Here is a 25006-nt window from a genome sequence, read left to right on the forward strand (position 1 = left end):
AATATAACTTTTGAGTTCTCACCTGTTAATAATCCATTTTTCATACACCTTTAAAACATTGCTGCTTAAACCACTTAACTTCATTCTGACATCATTCTAACATTCATTAATTTTACAATATTTCTGTAAACAGTCTTTAAATTTCTTCCAATCTTCTTCCACCGACTCTTCTCCCTGGTCTCGGATTTTGCCAGTCATTTCCGCCAGGGTTCTTCTTATTATTTACAAGATTTATAGGCCACTTTATCATATATTCATGTGATATATGCATATATATACACAGACATTCAACAATGCCTAAGAGTTTACCTTTACACAATGACAGAACTGTTGAAAGCCACGAGAAGGACATCAGCAGTCAGGATCATCTGACTTCTCTAAGACAATGTTTCTATTTGTTATCTAAGGAAGCACCAAGAGGGCATCCTTTGTTAACCTGGAAAAGAGTTGCATCATGACAGGAACTCAGCAAAAAATAATAATATGTGGGCTATAAAATTATTTTTAACACAGGCAAATGCTGTGACTGTTGCCTTTCACCTAATTTCACTCTTGGCATTTCAGAACTGTGGGATATAGTTCAATACATTGGCCTGGTGGGCTTATAGCTGAATAAAGTATTATCTATCTATCTATCTACATTGGACTTAGCAGGGCCTACTTGCCATGGAGCAAATATCTTTTTACGCTGCAATCCTAAAAAGAAGGCTGCAGCAAAAGACGCAATAGGAGCCAGCTCCAACTGAACATTCCTCTCCCTCCCCACATCACCATCTGTCATCAACAGCTGACTTTTGGGGAGGATTATGAGATTGGGGAAGAGGACAGACGAGCAAAGACAGCCTCAGGGTCTGCTCTAAACTGGACTATCCTTTTCCAACGACAGGGACCTTTATACCAGCAACGGTTCCTTGGGAAGGATCCTGATGGCTTTTTATATGCCGATATTGACCTGGGTCGCACATAACACCAAACAATGGTTTATTAAACTCTGACTTAGCTTTATGTGTGAACCCAGCCCAGCACTTTAACTATGGTTTATTAGCTATTCTTAAAGGTTGTTAACCAAGGTTTGTGACTGCTTTACAAACCTTGGTTAACGTCAACCATACCTTAGTGTTATGTGCCAGCGTGCATCTTTTCCTCAATGTCACTTAAGGAGCCACAAAGCTACAGGGCTGCAATAGAAGAGTAATTCTTCCTGGTTAATGTCTCCTTTAATGAGAGACGGGTGGGGAAAATAATAAACCAAGGTTTAAGTTACCATCTGCCAGGCATCTCAGCGTTAACTATAGTGAAGCTTAAACATGGCTTACTGTTATGTGCAAAACAGGCCATTGTTTGATGCTGTTGCTGTTCTTAAATGAAGTTTCTTGTAAACTACATTTGTATCCTGAAAGGCGGGATATAAATAATTGTAACAAACACACTTAAATTTGGGAGTAAGCTCCGTTTAATACAGGGGGACTTTGATTTGAGCAAACATTAACAGGATTGAGCTTGACAAATGTTGATGTGTTTAATCAGAGAAAAATCGTCTTCGATATTTACTAAAGACTGGAAGCCCCTAAAGGACTTTTTGCATGAGAAAGAAAATGAACTGATGGTATCTGGGTCTGAGGTTGGAAGAAAATATTGGTTTATAGGAAGTGGAATTGCTGGGTGTTATCTTGGAGTGGATGTTTTGAATAATTGTCTATATATAAATGACAGATGAAGAATCAGAAGTTCTTTTTTTTTCTTGTGGACTACCAACTCCCTTAATCTTTGACTGCTAGCTCCATTTGCTGAGGCTGATGAAGACCAGTCGTGTGACAACATCTGGAGAACCACTAGTTAGCCACCCCTGGCTTCATGAAAAGCAGCAGTTTCAGGTTTTTTGAACATTGCTTTCCAGTAATAGAGCTGGCACTGGGCCACATCATACCAACAGCCTCACATGCTGGTCTTCTCACTGAGGCGGATGTGGTTTGCTCCCATTTTCCAGTTTATGTATTCCGAGCCAGTCTGGGGCAAAGGCATGGAGACAGTATAAAGCCATTGTCGGCAAGGATGGGCCATGCCTGTCTGGTGCCTAGCAATTCCAAACCCACTCAAATCTAATTGCAATTACACATTTGAGAGTCCTGGCTAACTCGCTCATTTCATAAAGAAAACATCTAGACCTTATAATAATGGGCGTGCATGAATGAGCATTCTTATTCACTTTACAAAAATTCAGAAGACTTACCGTAACTTTATCATCTTTTATGTTTCATTGAGTCTGTATTGTTTGTATATAATGCAAAAAAAAAAAAAAACTTTCCCCCTAATACATATATGTAAATAGCTGCTGGTGGTTGTCTCCTTTTATTTTGTCACCAGTTTTATTTTCAAATTAGTCTTAATTGATGTCACTCTGATATTTTCCTTTGCCTTTTAACTATGATGTCCTGGCATAAAAGGATTACTTTTGTGTTTGGTCTTATTTTTCCACTGTAAAACTTACCTGCTGATTTGGTATTATTTTGGTAATTTTTGAATTGTATCTTACTTTAAAACAATAAATGAATATATGCAAAAGAGAAGATGTGCTGAACAGAAAGGAATGAAACCCCAGCAAAATGCTCATTTTCACAAATTGGGGGGGGGGGGTAGCTGTAGGTAAGGAGCAATTTAAAACTTTACTTCACATTAAGCAAGAAAGGGGACGTGCCAAGGTGCGAGTGTTGCTGTTTTGCAGTCTGGATGGAAATCCAACTTGTCCCACCATCAAGGGCTGGTTGGCTTCCAGCCTCACTGATGTTTCCCAGAGAATAACTTCAATGCACTTTCAATATTTATTACACACAGGTATAATGGAGTCTGGCTAGTAAACTCCTAGCAGGAAGTCCTATTTCCTCCCCAATAAGCTGTGGGAAGAGATGTTATTTAACCACAGATACATTTCCCAAGCAAAGAACTGGAGGAATAATTATTCAAGTCACACAGCATGGCCCAAGGAGGAACCATGTCACACATGCACTTGAGTGGTGATGTGAATATTGTTAAAATGGCCTTTGCCGACTTGGTACCTTCCAACTATCTGGGGCTACAACTCCCAGTGTGCTAGGGCTGATAGGAGAATGGTGACGCTGGCAGGGACTGATGGGAGTTGTAGTTCAAAATAGCTGATGGGCACCTGGCTGGCAAACATGTAGGATGAAAATTGGGAAGTTGGAAAAATACTAGACTTCTGCATGAGGGCCTTTTCTGGTTATGAAGGGAGGGACAACTTAAGCCACTCTGGTTCAGTCCTGTACGTTCTCAACAAGAGAATGGGTTATGGGTGGATTCCCTTTAGAACATTTAGGATCTCCTATGTAAAAACAAGTTAACGGCTTCTGCATTCAGAGTCTGCTAGACACAGATATGCTTATCAGTGCCCAATAAGGATGTGAAGTACACCTAGTGCCCTGTAGTCCACCAGGTGGGATCACACTCGTTTTCCTGCAAGGGCTGCACTCGTTATAAATTCCTTTCCAGGCACCTATCATGTGTTGGTGATGACCTCTAAGGAACTAATTGGCTTAGGTGCAGGATGGCTTACAGACCCATTTCCTGCCCATGCCCTAAGATCTATGGTGGAGGCTCAGCTGATGGGGATGAAAGGAGCCTGTTCTGTGCACAAACCCAACCAGTAGGACTCTTTGCCCACCGTTTCACTGTATGGCAAACCCCCTTCCTGCTTAGGTAGGCTTTTCTAGATATTTAAAAACCTGGTGCTATTATCTGCCGCACCTGTCTCCATTTTGCTATATTTGAGTAATATTATTGTTACAGCTGGTCTTAATTGTTTCTAGCTGCCACGAATGTTGTGTAAGCACTAGGAGGGCAGGATATAGATCTTTTTATATATATATGGAATAAAAAATAAACAGCAAGGCCTTGATACTAAGCACTGCAGAAGTGGCTATTCCCTTGGTGGGGTGTGCGAATATTTCCTTGAGTGATAAGCAACCCTTGAGTCGAACGCCAATTAAATCCTTTTGCCACGGAGCCAAAATAGCACTCACAAGAGGGAGGCACCAGTAGGCTTGGCAGAAATCTGAGATTTAAGAGCATAAGAAGAGTCTGCTGGATCAGGCCAATGGCCCTAGTACAGCAATCTCAGAGTGGCCACCCCATATGCCTGCGGGAAACCAGGGAGCAGAACATGAGCACAATAACACTTTTCCCTCCCCTGGTTTCCAGAAATTGATATTTGGAAGCATCGCTGCCTTGGAGGAATAGAACAACCTTGAGTACACTCTGAACATCATTCTGCATGCTCAGTGCCCACAGAATGCTGAGTGGTGGTTGAGAGGAAAAAATCTGGAAACTGGGTGGGAAGAATGGAGGGGTTGGAACAGGAGACCAGAGGAAGAGACTGAAAGAAGAAAGGAAGCAAGCAAGAACCAACTTACGGTCTGGATAGGCAATTTCCTGGTTCGCACAGAGAAGCAATTAAAAAAATGATCCCGGGATGGAAGAGACAGCTGTCCAGAGAAGTAAAAAATGTAGTCAGCAGGGACTGTGTGCCCACACCCCTCCTCCTACCTAAATGAGTACTGAGTACGCTGACTGCTGGGGATGAGTGTGGTTGGAACCCTGAACAAAAGCACCTCACCCTGCTGCCTCCTGTGTAGTTTATGAGACGGAGGTTAGAGATAGCTATGCCTTCAAAGCACCTTTGCTCATCTAACACAAAGACCAAGACAAAACTCCAGGTAAGACGTCACTAAAGTGTCTGCAAGAGAATCCCCCAAACCGCCAGGTATTGTTTTCACTTGCTTGTGTTTAACACCATGAGCTCCTTTTAATTTCTTTTTATAAAGCAGACACATTAAAATGCGAGGACATTTGCAGGATCTAAAGAAATGCGATAAAAAAAACCCAGGCACACTGTTGGCTGTTTTTACGGTATATTAAAAATATTTAATAGAACAAAAAACAAAACCAGCAAGAAATGTACTTTACATTAACATGTTAATCAGTCTTTAAAAAGTGAATAAAGAATGAAGAATACTTATGTAGCTTGTTATCTAACCAAGAGCAAAGAATTTCTTCTTTTGCAAAATGGGATGTGTGTTTTTTAAAACTTAATTTCCTTCATCCCTCTGAGTGCTTCTTGTCTTGATGAAATCATCTCTCTTGGTAGTTCAGTCTTTACCATAAAAGGTTTTGGATAATCAATGCAAGGAAACACATTTTTTCTTTTCCTTGTGCTCCATCTGCAGAACGTTTCCCACTCTTCAGTCCTTTTGCCTTTGCCCTTCACTTCCTTGCACAACTCAGTCCTCTTTTCATCAATGCCCTCCTGATCAGCTCTCCCCTGTGGCTGTAGAGGAAGAATTTAGAAGCAGGATTCTGCTCAAGATGAGTCTCGTCACCCCTGGACTCAAGCAAAGTCCATAAAATAAGATGCTGTCGAGTGTAGGAGGAATACAGCTCACTAGGAAAAAAATGCTTCTTCAATTGCAATGCAATAAATAAAGAGAGGTGCACCTGTAGAGCAATACATCTTAAGTTCACAAGCAAGGGACCTGTAGCAAATTCCTTTGTACCACAACAGTAAGAAAGCATAACACAGCGAGGATGATCTTTAGTACCTCATTTTAGGGCTAGCAAAAAGTTGGGGGGGGTTGGGTTTTTTTTTGAAGGGTGAGTTCCATCTAAAAAATCTGCAACTCTTTGTCCCTAACTGGGAAATGCTAACTCTGTTCACTCAAAAGCCAAAGTCATTTAGGTATTTGCAGGAACTTTTGATATTAGCCTCACAATTTGAAAGGAAGGAGAAAAAACCACTGGAAAGTAGGAGTTGAATTTAAACACTTGCAATGGGAGCTCACCAGCCATTTTATAGCCACATGTAAGTTTTGCTTGTATTCCTTGAGCTATGAAACCATGTACAAGGCAGGGGGTACTGGAGGCACAATGAAAGGTTCAAAGTTTATTCCGACTTGTCCCAAAATTCAGTTTGGCACCTGCTCCTGTCATAGTGACTCTTCCACAGCAGACCTTGGACCGGGGCTACATTCGTGACCATTCATATACCTATGACATTCAAAAAGTGTCCTTTAAAAAGGAGTTCCAGGCACACAGAAAGGATTGAAAAAAAGAAAGATTATTTCTAGTTGGGCTGTTAGGGAAAAATGAAAGCTAAATACATCTATAAGTAACAGGGATATGGGGCTCATCAAAATGGGGTACTCAAAAGATCCCTATTCCTCAGCAGTAACTGGGTCTCCACTTGGAGGGGACTAACAGTTGCTCTGCATCTAGGAAAAAGATGGTAGGCGCTGAGGTCTTCTTAGAGAAGGACAGAACCGTAGAAGCCTCACTGCTGCTGCTACCACCAAATGTCTGAAGTATTTTGTGCACTGCCTTGCAATTAGAGCTCCTCTTACCTCAGAGCCAAGTAAGGCACTTGCTTTAATGCTTTTCTCCCAGAGAGTTGTGCCAAGTGGACTCAACACCACAGTACAAATGTCCTGAACTCTGCATTTTCTTCTCTCGCCAGCATTGATCCCATATTTTAAACTAGGCTTATAGGAGGTCAATTTTCAGCTCACAGGCACAATCTACGAATCATGGCTGCTCCTCCTATGTATGCTCCATTCATTTAAGTCATTCCTGAAAGGGAGGCCCATGGAAGGCCCTTTTAGATAAACCCTGGAAACAGGCAGCAGCTACTGCTGCTGCTTTTGGCAGACAATCAGATCAGAACACACCGCAAAGCTACCTGCAGGCCGTAGGGGCAAGAAGCAGTTATTGCTAGTTGCAGAAAGTTCTTTTCTGAATAGGAGCTTAACCTATCCAACGATCAAAACAATCATTTCAACCAGTTTAATCTCAGGTGATGCATCATCTGAGCTCCTGCAAAGGAAAGGTTACACTTTGCCAAATAAAAGTAAATTCCATATAAACTAAATTCTCTTGGAAGCACAACAAATTGCAGTGTGTCCGATCACCTGCACATGGTAATATCCTCAAAGTTGGGAATCAAATGTGCAAGGCTGGAATCCATCCAGTAATAAAGTTGGAAGCCATGGAGAAGAGAGGTAGGCTTAAACACAGACTCTTCATTTTGTGCACTGAGAGTAGGCCAAGATTTGACACCATTCTTCAGTCAGGTGAACTCAATGGGAGAAGACACCCTTGTACTTCCTATAAGAATTGTGCACTTTGAGGAGCTGGAGATAGAATAAGGCAATAACTAGGTGATGATTAAAAGTTTTTCCTGTACTTAGGTGAGGAGCAACAAGCAGAACATCCACCCAACTGCCAGAGGTGTTTTCCATGAAGAAAAGTCTTGCAATACAATCCTAGAGACTTCCTTCCCTTACGTTTCAGTCTTGTCGATTCAGTGGCATCTCATTCAGTTCACTCTTCACCAATGGAAGTTTGGAAGCTTTTTGACACTTGGCCTTACAGGGTCATTTGTAAAGTTCAGGCTTCACAGGCTAATAATTTAATCCAGCTCATTTAGCTATTTGGGTTTGCCCAAGTGCTGGGTTAACGAAACCTTGCTCACCAAAGCCACTCAGAATGCTGTTTTAGAGTTTCATCCAAAGTCAAGAGGTGTTGGTTGAGCTTAGTGTGTGGTGCTGGGATTGTGCTTCCCCAACATTTTCTATTGCTATTCCAGCTCTCAGGTTTCAAAGTATTTGTAAATTGCTGTAACGTACAACATGACATTCTGCCAGTCTGGGCGTTCCGTTCGTACCATCTCATTAATGTCCTACCAGAGGGAAGGAAGAGAGAGAGAGAAAATATATATATATATATAAACAGATATCTACCTTGCAATAACTCTTGTACTCTGTTAATCATAATCACATCTATAACTGGTCATCTGTAAGATAGACATTTAAAAAGCAAAACCTTGCAGGCTCTGCTTCTAATTCTGTAGTGCTCAGCTTATCCTGGGGGTGGGTGGGGAGCAAGGCATACCTGGGAATTGTAGTTCCACATGTGAACAGTTTGTGTGTAGCTTAAAGTACAAGTCCTGTCTTGCTTTCGGAATACCTAGGTATTAATTGCATTACTGGATGCTAATTTGCTGCATACCTGCTGCTCTCCTGCTTGCATTGTGTTCTCTGGTCAACAGAGATGATAAATGGGAGTGTGAAAAGGCAAGAGGAAAGTCATATAGCTGGCTTTTTGCGAGGAGGGGGAATCAGGGTGTCTAAAAAGAAAAGGAGATCAGGATTGGAGGCTGTCCGTTCTGCACCCCACCCTGCTTTAAGCTCTGGCTGTCCATGTCTGTTGGTGGGTCCCGTGGACTTGTTAGCTGAGCCTCTGCCCTTCAGCCCTTACCTGCAGAAGGAAAGCAACAGTGCCCCTAATGCTGCCATCTATGGCCCTCTTGGGTCCAAGCCAGTTCCACCTTCACTGGCTACTGCACAGTTGAGAAGTGTTAACCACAGTAGCATTCCCCATTGTGAACACACAGACAATGGCTGGCAGAGACTTGACCGTGAGCAAGGAGAGGTATTTTTAGATTTGCTTTATAGGTTTGCCTCCTCTGAACCACCAAGCAGAATAGAGGTTTGACCTCCGTGACAAGTACAAAATGGCACCGGTTATAACCGATTTCCAACAGTCATGAGCTGATTTGTTAAGAAGAGGCACAGGGCAGTGCCGGATTTACGTACAAGCTAAACAAGCTATAGCTTAGGGCCCCACTCTCTTGGGGCCTCCCCCAAAATTTAAAGGTAAAAAAACTGTATGTACATTTCCAAAATATAAGATAAAAAACAAATAAAATAAAACCTACATACAGCAACAGTGTTTTGTGTTGTGTAGGCTCCTACGATGTTAAGTAATGGGCCCTGTCTGCTAGCCTGCTCCCTAAAATATCACTGGTTTGTGCATTTCTATATATAGGGTGCCTACATTCTGCATGGACTGGTTGCATGGCAGCATGTAGCATGCAGCTGCAGACTTCAGTGCAGCACAGCTGAATGTCTTTGTACCTGTTATCTAATATTAAAGAGTGCTTGTAGACTGATGATCAGGCAGCATAGACTAAGGATATGAGTCTTATGCCTACTGATTTGATTTCACGCAATACATAATTTATTTATTTTGATCCCATTATGGCTTTAGATACCTATTAGGTCCATAAATTACCATATAGCATATATTCAACACAAAAAACAGTGACAATTTGTTGTTGACAAAGGACAGCTGGATATATAAAGGGCCCCGTGACCTTCAGTAGCTAAGGGCCTCATCAAACCTAAATCCGGCCCTGGCACAGGGTCCCACAATTTTCATCGGGACTGCAGTATGTGGGCAGGTTTAACGCTCCCTTACCCAGCTGCAATCATGACAAAATCCCTTCTTGTGGGTTTGCCCCACTGGATGCCAAAGTGAAAAGATCACAGCTGGGAAGGGTTAACCTAATACTCATGTCCCTGTGCACTGTGGTCTGCATGATGAACTCTCCCCAAATAGGAAAACAAAACTGGGTGCGCTGTCTAATGATGCATATAGTGTTGTGTCCCGTCTGGCCAAGAGAGTGAGAGCACTTGCAGGGCACTAATTTATAGTCTTGTTTTGCAATTTAATCGCACCAGCCTTATTTTCACAAACACACACCCTCTCTTTAAAGGAGCCTTCTAGTTTTCAGTTATGATATTTCTATCCCAGAATTTATTTGTACAGTAATTTCAAACACACAGCTACAGCACAATCCTTGCATGTGCCTATTTAGCAATTAGTCTCCCAGGTAAAAGTTAGTCAGATCGCCCTAAACTTTGCACACACTTACCAGAGTGGATTTGATGCCAACACTTTCAGCTGCCTGGAAAGCCAGAGTGAAATTTCTTTTCTGAAAAATACATTGAGTCAAAAATAAATCTACTGAACAGCTTTTTTTAAATTAAAAAAACCAATGTTGCCTTATGGACTTGTCCAACGAGTTGATCAGAGGCTTGCAAAACTCTTTTAAGCACCCCTATACTGGGTTTGTTTTTAACTCATATAAAGTAATGTGTGGACAAAGACAATGAATGAATGCAAAAAACAAAACATCACACAAAGTATTTAAACAAATATACAATGGACTAAGTGTGAGGAAGGTGTGCTTGTGACTAGGACTGCAAATGGGGAACTGCAATTGCCAGTGAGTGCTGGTGACCAGAATAGTGGCAGAAGTGCAAGTCTGGTCCATGAGAGGATCTGAGAAGGGGCTCTGGTCTCCAGCATGGTTTTAACGACATTCAAGAAAGCTCAGTATAATACTCACCTTGTCTTGACTGTTCAGCTCTTGATAGGGAATATGAGCTGGGAGGTAAGTGTGAAGAACAGCACAGAAAGCCAACCCGTCATTCCAGCTGCTGCTGAAGTTTGTGATATCGATATTCTAAGAGGGGAGGGAAATATGCACACATGTAAGAGAGAAACCTACAGTGAGGCTTACTTATTCTATTACTCAGTGACATTTGTAGGAGAAAAGAGATAGCAACTTCCCTCCTTGCAAGAGGAGAAGCAGGTTAAATTGAAGATTTTTGAGTCCTGATTATTTTTTTAAGAAGCATTGGTTTGAATGAGGAGAATTCTGCAAGAATTAAGACAGCAGATCCATTAGCAACCTAAGATAAAAGCTTATTTTGTTTCCCCCAGGAGGAAACTCAAAAACAACTTGCTACTTCCCTACCCAAGACATTTTCCCTCGGTAATGCTGCTCTGACTGCACATGCTTCCAAGTTAAACCTCTTCCTGGCATGTCAGCAGAAATGATTCCTTTCCACCTCTAGTTATGGGAGGGTGCTATACCTAGTTTTACGAGCACTCAGAAATTAATGCTGTTGCATGACAAGCATTTTAAAATTACCACAGAGGTTTTACTTCTAAGTAAAAACAGCTAAATGACCAATAGCTGAAGGGTACAGAGAGAAAGAAAGAACACGAAGTGTAAACACTTCTGTGAACATATTTTTCTCATAGATGTTACTGAAAATGCTCAGCATTGTGCAGTCCCTTAACACTGTCATATGCATCAGATGCAAAATTTTGGGACACTCTGTGCCCATGTAATAATCAATAACATTACACTCTCAGCAGTTATTTACTATTCTTGGATCTATCTGTGAGATACGTAGTTGGGAAGGGTGCTATTTCACATGGTTTTTAGTTCCCCGAGTAAAAAAATCTGTCATTTGGTATCAGCTGTAAATATTAAACCTGACACTAAGCACATTGCAAGTAAGTAAAGATGACTAATATTTAGGTAGGAGTCCTGAAGAGATGGTTGCAACATCAATAGAAGCTTATGGCAGGAATGCTGACTAGCTACAAACTTGCCACAGTCCACGGCAATGTTTTCTCAATTTGCTAAGTCACCTATGACTAAGTGCTCAGGTCTTATCTTCCTCTGAACGATGCTCAAACACAAGGGCATGAGGTATCTAACTTTTTGCCGAGAGGCCTCTCAAGAGATCAACTAAATAGGCTGCTAAGTTGTTTTCATTCTCAATTGAGCACTTATGTCAGCAAAGTATATAAAATACATCCATTTTGATTGAGAAATTAATACTTTGTGGGCTATTGTGATGGGGAAGTAACAGCATTTTACCAGCAATGACAAACTGGGATCCGCGTGCTGGGAAAATGTAATTTCAATGCAATGTAAAAAACAGATGAATGCTTCAGAAAAAAATTGATCTAGTAGCTGTTGGATCATTCTAGAACAGGGGTGTCCAAACCTTTTTCAAAGAGGGCCAGATCTAATGAAGTGAACATGCATGATAGCCAGTTTTAAGATTGAAGTTGTTGAGCTTTTTTTAGTATTTTACCCCAGGAAATAAACTGTCACGGGGGCTAGATTAAACTGAACAACAGGCTGGATTAGGCCCCCAAAATGGACTTTGGACATGCCTGTTCTAGAAGGACTCAGGCATTTCCACAAGTGTAGTAGGATATAAATGATTGCTATTTTTCAAAATCTGTCCGCCATGAGCTTTGACACCCTTAGGATAAATTCATGGCACCAAACCACTTCTGGACAAAGTTAAGATGCTAAATCTTACTATGTGGTATAGTTCATGCTACCCTGCCTTTGTTTCCACATAATGCTAAGTCAAACCATGGTTTAGTGTGAACGGCCAACTGCAAAGGATAGAGGCAATCCTAGTCTTTGTACAGCAAAAATGATAAACTTGGGTTTCAACTTTTAAGATGTTTAATTAAGTAGTATTTTATGAATGTGGCTGAAATTTCATTATGCTGTAAACAATCTGATTCTAATTTAAGGGAAGCAGAAGAGAACTTTTTAAGTAAAATATCCTTCTGCCATCACTATTACTCCTTTCCGATTTGCCAGAGATCTTCAAGAGTTTCCCCACAAAAAAACCCAAATAAACCTTGAGTATTGGAAAAGAAGCATTGTGCATGCTGATGGGCATCATCTTTGCTGGGTGCAAATTTTTAAGATGACTGGACACACTAAAAATCAGTGGTAAAAATAAATGGATTAGCTCCCATCACAAACAGAACAATGTGCAGCAAGTCCTAGAGTTGGGGGGGGGGGGTTTACAAGCAGGACAACTAGTCAGCACCCCCCATCCCCACATGCAGGAAATCCAGAGGAAAAGCACCCTCCCCTAGGAACATACACCTCTCAATGGATGGCAAAAGAGTGACAGACAAAGTTATGACATCTGCTTCCCAGTTTTGCTTAAAATGTTGCAAATGAAAATTCTGGGAAAGTGTAACTAGTTACTATGTTTAGTGCTGCAGAAAGGAATTGTTTCAGACAGGAAATGTCCTCTTGCTGGTCCTTCTATTGTAACAGGCTTCCACACGCTGCTATAAATCCTACTAGCCGTGGGAGTAACAGATCAGCTGGAGCACATGCCCTTTTGACCTGGTTCGGATACAGTCAGGCATGCTCAGGACAGCAGAGTTCACACATTACATGTGGGATGGCCAAGATTCGAGGACTCACAAAGGACACAGTTGTGATGAGTTAGGAGGTGACAGGACAGGAGTTTATAAAATTGCGCGTGGCATGGAGAAAGTGTATAGAGAAAACTTTTTCTCCCTCTCTTGTAACACTAGATCTCATGGACGCCCAATGAAGCTGAATGTCGGAAGATTCAGGGCAGGTAAAAGAAAGTACCTCTTCACATAGCAACTGTGGAATTCGCTGCCACATGAGGCAGTGATGGCCACCGACTTGGATGGCTTTAAAAGAGGACAGGACAAATTCATGGAGGAGAGGACTACCTGTGGCTACTAGCCACAATGGCTATGCTCTGCCTCCACAGCTGGAGGTAGCAATGCTTCTGAATATCAGTTGCTGGAAACTACAGGAGGGGATAGTGCTCTTGTGTTCGAATCCTGCTTGCTGGTTTCCTAAAGGCAACTCTTTAGCCACGGAGAGAACAGGATGCTGGACTAAATGGGCTACTGGGCCCAATCCAACAGGCTCTTCGGATGTTTTTATGTTCTTATGCTGAAGTGGGGAGCAAACAGACCTGCAAGCAAGCAACAACTACCATGCACATGGGCAGTTTCTTAAAAATGGATTGTGTTGTCAACTAGCAGGGAAGTCTGAGGATTATTGTGGTCTGCTTCACAATGGGGACCTTTCCCCTTATACCATTAATATCCTTGGTAGCCTTGCAAGGACATAGTTTTACTGTTGTAAACCACTTTGATATATATTTTTACGACATAGTGGTATAAAAATATTTTTTTAAAAAATTAAAAGATGGCTACCATCCCAGGTACAATAACTCCCCAATAAGGTACTGCACGTTATGGTGTATAGTCATCACTGGGAGCATTTAAAAAATGTGTTTACTGCATGGACAGTGATGTCACTACCAGCTCTAAGCAGCTGTAAAATGTTTTCAAAAGAAGGCCGCCCCTGGACCAGTTGCAAATATTCTTTTTATTTTAATTGATTTTAATAGAATTATAGGAGTTTTTTTTAAAAAAAAAATTACTCACATAAACAAGTTATACGGATGAGTGCAAACATCAACAAAATGGGAGCTTAAGGACCATTTTGTACACTCAGCAGAATCAAGTAGGAAAGCTTTTTCAGGGCTGTATCACTTCAGGCTGCCTGTGGGAAACTGGTGTTTGAAAGCACTCTCACATGACTAGCTCCCTGTATTCAGAAATGTGACACATCAGGGGTAAAGCTAGGGCTAAACCCTCCTGCTCAACGTGCTAGCTTTCTGTTTCTTTGTGAGCGAGAATTCAAAAATGCCAACCCCCATCACTTGCGGCATGAAATAGCAGAGCGCAGGAAAAGCTTTCTCATTTGACTGTTCACAGAAAGGGCAGACTGGTCCTAAGACTAGAACTCTGGCCCCCTCCCAAAACTGGTGGTCCTGCATGGGGAGCGGCACATGCTGAAAGTCACATATCAGCTGCCCCTCCTTGCAAGTGGACCAAAGGTCTCTCTCCTCCAGACTTAAGTCGATGCAGGGAATCCGGGAATGTGAGCAAGAGGACTATCTTTCTGGCACAGGCTGCTTGAGATAGAAAGGATGGAGCGCTTTCTCGTGACAAATTAAGGAAACTGTCACATGCTTCTTGCCCTGTCTCAGATGCTTTCCCATTTGAAGAGTTTTACGATTCATTCAGCGGCATCCCACATCCTGCCTTTGAAGGAAAGGGGGGACGTGGAGGGTCTACATTCAGAAATAGCACCGTTCGGTCAATGCAGAGATGCCAAGGAAGCAAGAGGGGAGGCCCCCCCCTCTGCCTACATAAAAACAAGCTTCTCTCATTGTACAGCCTTTCTATTAATGTCCCCCCACCATCCTGTTACGTAGCCTTCCAACTTCCTTCTGTATTGTGAGTCTCAAGCCTGACAAAGCAAAGTAACACTTAAGAACCAAGAGGTTGCCCTTTGCATTCCAAAGATTTCCTATACAATTAAGCTAAGTAAGTACATTGGAAGCCTTACACAGAGTCAGACCATTGGTCCAAGAAGCTCGGTATTGCCTGCACTGACTGGCAGCAAGGTGACGTTCCCAGCTCTACCAGGAGATGCCTTAGTGGATTTAACCTGTGACCTTCTGCATGCAAAGCACATGCCTGACACCCCTTCCCCTAAAAGGAGGCCATGCTTGTATTGCATGTGGCTCCTTAGGAGGCTGGTCTGCCTGGAGCCCAGATAAATGAGGGGACACGGCAGTGGGCCACCCATCCAAATGTGATAGGACCAGAGAAAGCTGCCTTGCACAGAGTCAGACTACTAGGTCCATCGAGCTCAGGGCTGTCTCTTCCAACGGGCAGTGGCTCTCCAAGGTTTCAAGCAGGAGCTTCCCCCAGGCATTAGGACCTTCTGCATGCAAGGGCCCCCAAACTATGGTCCTTCCCCAGGGGACAGCCATATTGGTTTGCCAAACTCTGCTTTTGCATCATCACCAGCAAGCAGGAGAATGAGCTCACACAGAGTAAGAACACCAGCAATATAATACCAGGGGACAGAAGCAGGAATCATGCTCTACCTTGTCCCCTTTGCTGACAATTAATGCTGATGTGTTTCCTTTGGCCTTTCAGTTATTGTATGGGTGTTGATTTTACAGTAGCACCTCGGCTTACATTACCCTCGGGTAACGTAAACTTCGGGTTGTGAAAGCTGCAAACCCGGAAGTGTTTCACCGCGCGCGCATACACAGAAGTGCTCTACTGTGCTGCACACATGCACAGAAACAGTCCCTCCGGTTGTGGAAACCTCAGGATCTGACCAGAGCTCCAGAACGGATCCTGTCCGCCACCGGAGGTACCACTGTATTGTAATTTTCACATTATGCTGCACAGACCTGTGATTTTTAAATGAAAAGCAATATGAAAGCACTTTAAAATAAAATGTCCTCTTCCTATGTACTATATTATTGCCATTTTAAGAGGTTAAACTCTAGCAGTGGCGTAGCGTGGGGGGTGCAGGGGGGGCTGGCCGCACCGGGCGCAACATCTGGGGGTTAGGGTTAGGGGGCGCAAATCCACGGGTTAGGGGGCGCAAATTACTTGCCTTGCCCTGGGTGCTGACAACCCACGCTACGCCACTGAACTCTAGAATAAGATTTCGCTCTCCACCCTCCTCTTAATTTGGAATTATCAATGTGCAAGATGGAAGCTAGTCATTTTAGACTGCAATCCTATACCTCAGGGATTTCCAACTGGTTGACCAGTCGATCCCCGGGAGCTAGCAGTCAAACACTGTCTCAATTTCCTTCGCGGGGGGAAAAGAGCATCTGGCCCTGCCCCCTTGCCCTGTCCTTCATTTGTGCACGATTGCAAAAACAGCAGATGGAGTTATCGGTGATAGCGATCATTTGGTGAGCGACTTTTGCCTGCCCTCCTAAGAAAAAGCTCAACAACTTCGACCTGCCCCCGTCAACAATTTTGGGTGTCCCCCCCCCAAAAAAAAACAATGGGTAGATCACTGCCAGTTTTTTATTCTGGGAGTAGATCACAGTCTCTTGGGAGTTGGACGTCCCTGCTATACGTATTTAACTTGGGAGCGAATCCCACTGAACTCAGTGTGGACTTCTGTCTGAGTAGACATGTGCAGGATAGCACCGTTAACCCGCTTTAATGGACGGATTAGCCGTTCTGTGAAGAACACACACGTTTGTATTGTGCAAAGTGACTGAGTGACTATAAATAACAGCTGAGCTGGCTCCTGCAGCATTGTGTTCCTGCCAGGACAGTACATACCAGTTCCTTCACGATCGATGCTGTGAACTGTGGAGCAGCCCAGCTTGTGCTCCTGGCAGATGCTCTCATGTTTGCACTATAGAAAGGACAAGCAACCATTACCTGATACCCTTCTGTTTTCTTCTGACACCACTTCAGCAAAGCATTTCTCTTGGAGCCTCCATATTCTCTGGCCAGAGCTGACAAAGGGTCCTTCCTCTCTTCTCTAGAAGTGAAGGAGAAAATTCACATCGTTCATACAAATGAATGTTCAGAACATTTTTTTAAAACAGCGAAAGTTCCTTCCATATCATTCCGCTCTTATCAAAACTGCATGGTGCTCTGTGGGCAGCGCCATGTTCTATATTCACTCTGGCCTTCCCTCTGTCTTCCCATTGCTAGGCTGAGACTAGGCAACTCCCAGGCATATGTCAGCAGCACTTCAGCCACCCCCACAGAGACAAGTGATCAATTTCCCAGCAACCCCCTGCCTGCCTGCCTGCTTGCTTCCTTGCCCTGAACTCCCAGGTAGATAACCAAAGCAAGGATAGCAGCCCACGGACACTTCTCTGTGCGGTGGGAAAAGATTAATTTGATTGAGACTTCATGAGGAGGACAGCTGGGAAATAAATCCCTTTTCTAATACCTCAGAGCCACAATTAGAGGTGCTTCGAGAACAAACGATGTGAACATTAAGCCACACTGAACTTTAGTATGAATTTAGAAAATAAACTGATGGTATCTCCCTGCAACTCATAACTGACTAGGAATGTCACCTTGAAGGGAAAGCAAAGCCAGAGTGTTAACTGTCAACCGACTACCTTCTTCAAGATTTAGGAGTGCAGAACTAGTGCAGACATGCGGCTGCCATTGAAAGCAGCAGCCCTAGTTCAACACCCCCCCAAAAATACTGGGTAGTAAAGGAAAGCATGATGTGACATCACTGCATGTAGGGCTCTGCTCCTCCACTCCACTCCACGAACAGAAGTGAAGGCAGGGACATTTGACATGTGATGATGCTGAATAATGCTTTCCATTACCGTATTTTTCGCTCCATAGGACACACTTTTTCCCTCTTAAAAACTAAGGGGGAAAGTCTGTGCGTCCTATGGAGCGAATGCAGGGGGGAGGCAGACAGGAAAAGCCACCAAGCTTCGCGCAGCTCTTGTGAGCTTTACCCCAGGAGGGAGAAGGGACTGACGCAGCCAGTCAGTCCCTTCTCCCTCCTCATAGAAAAGCCCGCAGGAGCCGCACGCTCCTTAAAGGGTGCGCGGCTCCTATGGGCTTTTGCGGGAGGTGGGGGAATTGCCATAGCCGCGCGCAGCCTCTCCAGCCGGGAGAGGCTGCACAAGGCTAAAGAAGCCAAGGCAGCGAGCGCGATCCATCCCACTTGCTGCCTTGACTTCCTCTTTAGCCTTGCACAGCCTCTCCAGCCTGTCCGCTGCTCTTTGGGGCTGGGGGGGGGGGGAACAATATATATATATTTTGATTTCCCCCTCTAAAAACTAGGTGCGTCTTGTGGTCCGGTGTGTCCTATAGAGCGAAAAATACGGTACATGCTTTCCATCTGGGGGGAGGGACTCAGAAGGAGCTGCTGTTTCTGGGTGCAGCTGTGTATCTACCCTAACCCTCTGGGACCAGCCTCCCCCAACCTTGTGCCCTCCAAATGTTTACCTGAACTCCCATTTACTACAACCAGCACAAAAGACTTATTTTCTACTGCAGCATCAGCTCTGCTGGCAGGGGCTGGTGAAAACTATAGTCTTAAACACCTGGAGGGCACTAGGTTGGGAAAGGCTGTTTTAGATCCAGGACTGGATACAGCAAAGAAGCAGAATTATCAATGACTGAACTTACATGGTAAGGGCTTCCTGTAACATCACATTTCCAGAAGAGGAAGCCCTTACCATGTAAATATAAATAAATAAACCTAAAGCTTCTACGAATCACAACTGGTTTCAGAAGCACAATTTAAGCGAAGTTTAAACAATGCATTCAAGCAGCCTGACACTTCCTCAGTTAGTTTACTGGACATAATTCCACAGAAAAATGAACAGGGTCTGTGCATAAGTATGGTCCTGCTTTCTCAAAACTCCCATTCGTTGCAGAAAAGACTCTTTCACATTGATAACTAAGCCAAACACGGCAGACAATGAAGTGAAACCTGCCATTTCAGATTGCAGGTGGGGTTCCATACTGCATGGGGTGGGGATCTTCACAATGTTAACTCTGCACTGCTACGTTTTCAAATAAAGCCTTTCTCTGGGCACTAAAGTGATTTTTTTTTAAAGGATACATCAACTTTCCTAATTATGTATTTCTTTCAGTACGAGAGCCTTAAAAGCTTTCTTCACAGCCATACCTCAGATTTCGATTTGATCATTCTGTTGCCTGATTTGTCTGAAGCAGATGCTACTCCTATTTTTTTTATTTTTTTGGTAAATAACTTTTTACTGGGTTTTATAAACAAGGATCATAGGAATAATAAATGATACAAATAAATAGACCCAGTCTTCTCATGATAATTATATATATTAAAAAAGCATAATAAACTTGCAGTAATATCTACAACATATGGTTCATTATTAGTGGTCAATGTTCACGAATTGGTTTAAACGAAAACAAAGGGGAAACATTCTAGGGAGATGAGACTATCTAAAAAGCTTTTCTCATAATGAGTTAGTGACGGCCTAGGCAAGATTTCTAAGAAACTGTGGGTATCTTTTTTATTTAATGATTGCAATTTAAACATTTTAGAATAAAAAGAGGAAAATTCTGAGCAGATGTCTTTAGTAGAGAATGTTGGTGCCTTCACTTTTTTGAATACTGTGTGCCTTTGACTTAGGTTTTTTTTACACCTGTTTTCCAAAAGTCTAAGAGTTTTTACCTCCATACTCATAAAAACATTGTTTCATGTATAACAGGACAACACTAGTGCATTATTGATTTCTAAAAGTTTTTTTCTCCTTTGTACAATTAATTTGAGGAGGGGTTTTGAACCTGATCTTTTATATTTAGTTAGCAGACCAAAAATTTCCATTTCTAGTTTGGTTATTGTTGTACAGGTTTGTTTTTTAATACAGTATATGATTTTTCTTTGATACAAGTACCTCTTATCACTGCTTTCAAAGCCTCCCAAAGGTTGGTATAGAAATTGTATGGCTATAGAATTGTATGATTTCTGCTATTCTTTCTCTATATACAGTGGTGCCCCGCAAGACGAATGCCTCGCAAGACGGAAAACCCGCTAGACGAAAGGGTTTTCCGTTTTGGAGGTGCTTCGCAAAACGAATTTCCTATGGGCTTGCTTCGCAAGACGAAAATGTCTTGCGAATTCCTGCGGGTTTTTCCCCTCCCCCCCTTTTCCCCAAGCCGCTAAGCCGCTTATCAGCTGATCCCCTAAGCCGCTTATCAGCTGATCCGCTAAGCCGCTTATCAGCTGATCCGCTAAGCTGCTTATCAGCTGATCCGCTAAGCCATTTATCAGATGATCCGCTAAACCCGCTAAGCCGCTAATAGCGCTAATCCGCTAATGGGCTTGCTTCGCAAGACGAAAAAACCGCAAGACGAAGAGACTCGCAGAACGGATTCTTTTCGTCTTGCGAGGCACCACTGTAGATGGTTGGTCACTGAAGTAGGGTAAAATGACCATGATTGCAAGGTTTGGATTTTGCAGATTGTATAAGTGGGATGAACTGTGAAGTGAGCAAGAAAAAGTCTAATCTGGACTGGGAACCATACAGACTTGAATGAAACATAAAACTGAAATCTTTCAGATTATCTTCACACTATATATTATATAAACCAGATGCTAACACTTTTAAGCCAGAGCAGACTAGAGCGCAGAAGCAACAAAAATACGATTTAGGAAAAAGAAAAAAAAAACTAGACTTCTTTGTAAGTAAGAACAGAAAAAGAACCTCGAGTCAGAATTTTCTTTTTTTAAAAAAAAAACTAAAACCTAAACATGCATAACACTGTGAGAGGACAGTACGGCTTGTTTCTAAATTCCAGTAAGGAACACAGTTTATGTCAAGTTCTTTGTTTTGAAAATAGCGTTTCAGGAAACAAATAAAATGAACGGTGTGGACACAATGAGAAGGAGTTTACAACAAATATTAATCTTTTAAATGCGTCTGCTAGGTCAACTAAATTCCAAACCCAATGCCTGATTAAGTTTCACAGATTGGCATTAGAAGCCTTCCCTGCCTTGTTTAGATTTACACTTCTAATCCACAGGATATTCTTGTTTCAATGTTTAAAGCCCAACAAATATTACAAATCAAACAGGTTTCCTTTTGCATTTATACTGTTCTTCTACACCTAAATGACACCCAACTAAGATTTTACAGTCAGCACATGTCCCCACAAAAAGCCACTAGCAACTGTCTGATAACATAATTTGAAACAATAGTTTTATTCAGCTGACCTATGGAACTGCAGTGACAGACAACCAATTAAAGGGTCAATTAAAGATCTAAAAGATTTATGAAAATGCCAAGAATCCAAGTGCAGAAGGGGGGGGGCAGAGATCTGGAGGGAATAAGAGGCAACAGTGAAAGGAGAAGGGGAGGAGAGAAATTGCATCCAACTTAACCTGAAGCTGCCCAACAAAAAAATTCCCTAAACTGCTTGGACACACCTCTTCCCCACCTCTTCATGCCCCCCCCCCAATAAAGTAGCTCAGTCATTTGACTGCTAGTTCCTACACACACCACAGAGTTAAGCGGGAGAAGTACTGAATCACCCCCCCCCCCCCGCACAAATCATATTTGTCACAGTCACCAAACAGCTCACAGTAGAGCCAATGAACGGTGTTCGTTCTCTCTTCTCTGCCTCTCCCATGTCCCTCACTTAGCAAGGTGAAACTCTTTGGAATGTAATCCACCCTCTTCCTAACCCAGCTACTCATGCTATTATTTATGGTTCCACCAGACTGTTAGCCACGCTGTTCTCCCACTGGGGGGAAAGGTGGGATTTAAGTATGAGGAAATAAACAAAGCAACTTTCCCTCCTTCAATGCAGCTCTTATTCAGAGTTGCTCTTTACAGCAACCTCTATTCTCCATGCACACCTTGCTCAAAACCGGATGTGATCACTGGTATTTCCGTTTGAAGCAGTAGGTCTGGCCACCCCCAACGAAAGCATGCAGGGGTTCCAAAAGGTGGAGGGAAAAGGAGACAAGGGTTCCTTAGGCAGCTCCGCCAACACATCCAGCTGCCTCCAGTGCTCAGGTGATGCTGTGCAAAGGGGTCCATGGAGGCTGATCTGCAGCCCAGCTCAGGCAAAAGGGAGACGGGGGGAGACAGAAGCAGCAGCTCTCACTTCTGCAGTAAAAACATGCTCCTCTCATTGCAGATTCCTGCATTGCGGGGATTTGGATTAGATTACCCTCGGGGTCCCTTCCAACTCTACTTTTCTATGATGTCCAGGGAAGTGGTCAGAGGCAGTTCCAGCAAGGAAGGTCTTGGTCAGCAGCCTTGCTAGTAAGTGCAAGGATCTGCCATGCACCAGCCCCAAACTCAAGACCACCGTAAGTGGGAGAGGAGAAAGAGACATCTGTCCAGGAAAGGAAGTAAGGAAGGAAGACTTCCTGGTGAGCTTTGGGCATCAATTTGTTTGTTCAGCTGCCAGAGAGTTCCCGCCTTCCAGAAGGGCCCACTTGACTTGGACTGACTTGGCTGTTTCCTTGTACAAAAGGTATGCTGGGAAGCTGATGCACCTACCCAAAATGAGGAGCAAACCCACTGAAGTCTGCTGCTTCTCCATTACAGAGGAAGCTTACTGATTATCTAGCAAAAGCGACCGATGTCTTCCAAAAGGCAAGGCTACAAGAATACCCCTGTATGAAAAATAGGACAGGCTGTGTAGCAATGAGGTGTACCTTATTCGATTGCGTGTCGTAGGGGTGACGGACGCTGTAGGTGAAGACGAGAGAGACAGCTGTGGTGAGGTGGTCCCCATGGCTATGAGAGAGGCTGGAGATGCTCCATCAGGGGCACTGATGTCCCGCTTGATTTCTTCACTGCTTCGCCGAGACACTGAAATGGAAAAAAACCTTAGAAACCATTTCTTTCTCTTTCTCGTAAAAGAAAACTAAGAGCCTTTGCAAAAATCTAGATGATGAGTAACTAATTTTCTACTGAATTGTACAATACTTTTAAGTTCTCCATCACACCAATAGCAATCTCATCTATCAAATATAAAGATGGCATTAATTTTTCCTGAAGAAGCATGACTTGAGTTTTTGCTTTTAAATATAACCGTTCCAAAGTTTTGGAATATCTTCTAAGGGCCTAACGTGTCAGGACTCCTTCTCTGGAAGAGGCAGATTTTGAAGGCTTCTAACTATTTTTCTCTACAGAGGACTGATTGCAAGGATTTAGTTTTTGTAGAACACAGGTAGTCACATAAATGTTCTATGTTCTATTCAAAATCACATACTGTGTAACAGAGGACAAACATGAAGGCACACAGCACTCTTTCTCTCTGCTGCAATGAGGAACAAATCCAGTCTGGAAGTTTTAATTCTCTTAATTTCCATCAAATGCACATAAAGAATAGCAAGGGCGTTTACCTTTCAATTGAGAGAGGAAACCCTCCCTCAGTCACTAAGGCGGCTTTCCCCCTGCAATGTGGGCGAGATTCACCTACAGTGTCAATATGGAACTCTACCCACTTTACTTACTGCTGTTATGTCAGAAAAGACCAACAAAACTGTTTCAAAAGAAGCTGGTGGCATTGCACACCAAGACTCTGTGACTGAAGCACCACCTTATTAGCATGGCATAATTATTACCAGAAATAGATTTGGCACTTTCCATAGCAGGAACTCTTGGCAGGGAAGCTGGTCTGCTGGTTGAGGAAGTTCTCAGCAAGTGATCTGTGCAGAGAGAGAATAAAGAAAAGGCATTTCATTACCACAAGCTTCAGGCCTGGTCTTATAAAATGAGAAGATAGAATGGACTTCACCACAGCAGGAGAGCAATGCCATTTTGTATGCTCTATTATTTTTTAAAAAGAAAAACTGTTTTCAAGTAATAGGCTAGCATATCAGGGTGACAGGCTCTAAGCTAGCCTGCTTCTTGACTTGAAGGGAGGTGTTTTTTTCTTACATAGGCAATGCATTCAAAAATAGTATCTTCTTCCTATAGTAAAGTTCATTTTAGCCAACTCATATTCTGCTGCTGCAAGTGTAGGCCAGGCTCAGCAACAGGTGCAATTGCTTAGAAGCAACAAAGACTTAAGAATAATCTCACAATGGATCAACTCTTACTAATACCCTTACTAGTTGGTCACCAGTCAGATAGGCTTTTGCAAATGCTGATAGGACTCTGCCCCCCACCCCCCAGCTCTGTCCCTTGAATCCCGCCCCCATGCCACTCCATTCTGAAATGTCTTTTTACATCTTGACCCAATCCGGAGAAGTCATCCAACACTTTTATACAATGGCATGGGCCAAAGGAGAGGAAAATCTGTATACATATTGCCTTTAGGGGGCCAGGGCAGCTTGGCTTTACAGAGCTGATAGTAAAAAGCTACTCTGTTTGTGTAGATCTGTGGCGGCCACATCATTAACACAAATAGATTCCAAAGATCACAAGTGTCCCAGTCCACTGCCCAATACAGTACCTATGCAACAACATTCATGCCTTTGACTGGCTGGAAATCAGGTAATTGGCCCAGAATGCAGCAGCAAGGATGTTGATTGGCACTGGCACACTACATCAGTTGTACTGGTTAGCAGTTTGTTTCCAGGCACAATTTAAGGTGCTAGCGATTCCCTTTAAAGCCTGGGGCGCAGAGTATTTTAGGAGCTGCTTCCTTGTATATAAGTGTGGCCATCCATTTATAGGTTTTTTGGGGGGTGGAGGAAAGAAGGCTGTTCTTTGTGTACTGGTGGCATTTGGCTTGTCTGTGGGATAGAGCCTTTCAAGTGGCCCCCTCCTTCTAGTCATGGGAGATTCAGCTGGCTCCGTCTGTCATGACCCTCTGGGTCCAACAAATACATTTTTGTTCCAGCAGGGATCTGACCTGCTAGGACAAGGTTTTTAAACTGATCCCAGGTTTTTTTTTTTAAAAAAGCTGTTTTATCTGCTGTCTCTCCTTTTGTTTTACTATATTGCAGCTGTTTAATTGCTTATATTTATTGAATTTTAACTGTTGCAATCTGCCCTGAGCTGCAGTGGAAGGGTAGGCTATAAGTTATTTTAATAACTGAAGTTCAAGCCTGATGCTACGCGATGGCCCAGTCCACAGCACTTTTCAGCCTAGTCCAAAATGGACACAAACGGCTACAAGTCTGTGTCAGCTATGCCACAGGTTGGCCACC

The 25006-nt window shown here is 43.0% G+C and overlaps 1 protein-coding gene across 1 annotated transcript in view; it reads right to left on the reverse strand.

Annotated features, from left to right (window-relative positions):
* Positions 1 to 4910: 4910 nt before the first annotated feature.
* SPECC1L (sperm antigen with calponin homology and coiled-coil domains 1 like) overlaps positions 4911 to 25006 on the reverse strand; it is a 52921-nt gene continuing 32825 nt past the window's right edge. Inside the window, exons 11-16 of the mRNA XM_081174735.1 lie at positions 23474 to 23557; positions 22559 to 22715; positions 16798 to 16900; positions 10256 to 10372; positions 9779 to 9838; positions 4911 to 7741 (exon numbers count right to left, since the gene is read on the reverse strand). Coding sequence (XP_081030861.1) covers positions 7652 to 7741; positions 9779 to 9838; positions 10256 to 10372; positions 16798 to 16900; positions 22559 to 22715; positions 23474 to 23557 — 611 coding nt within the window. The 3' untranslated portion in view covers positions 4911 to 7651. The remainder of the gene's footprint in view (positions 7742 to 9778; positions 9839 to 10255; positions 10373 to 16797; positions 16901 to 22558; positions 22716 to 23473; positions 23558 to 25006) is intronic.

This window comes from Podarcis bocagei, assembly GCF_964188305.1.
Source record: "Podarcis bocagei genome assembly, chromosome: 16".
Lineage (NCBI taxonomy): Eukaryota > Metazoa > Chordata > Lepidosauria > Squamata > Lacertidae > Podarcis > Podarcis bocagei.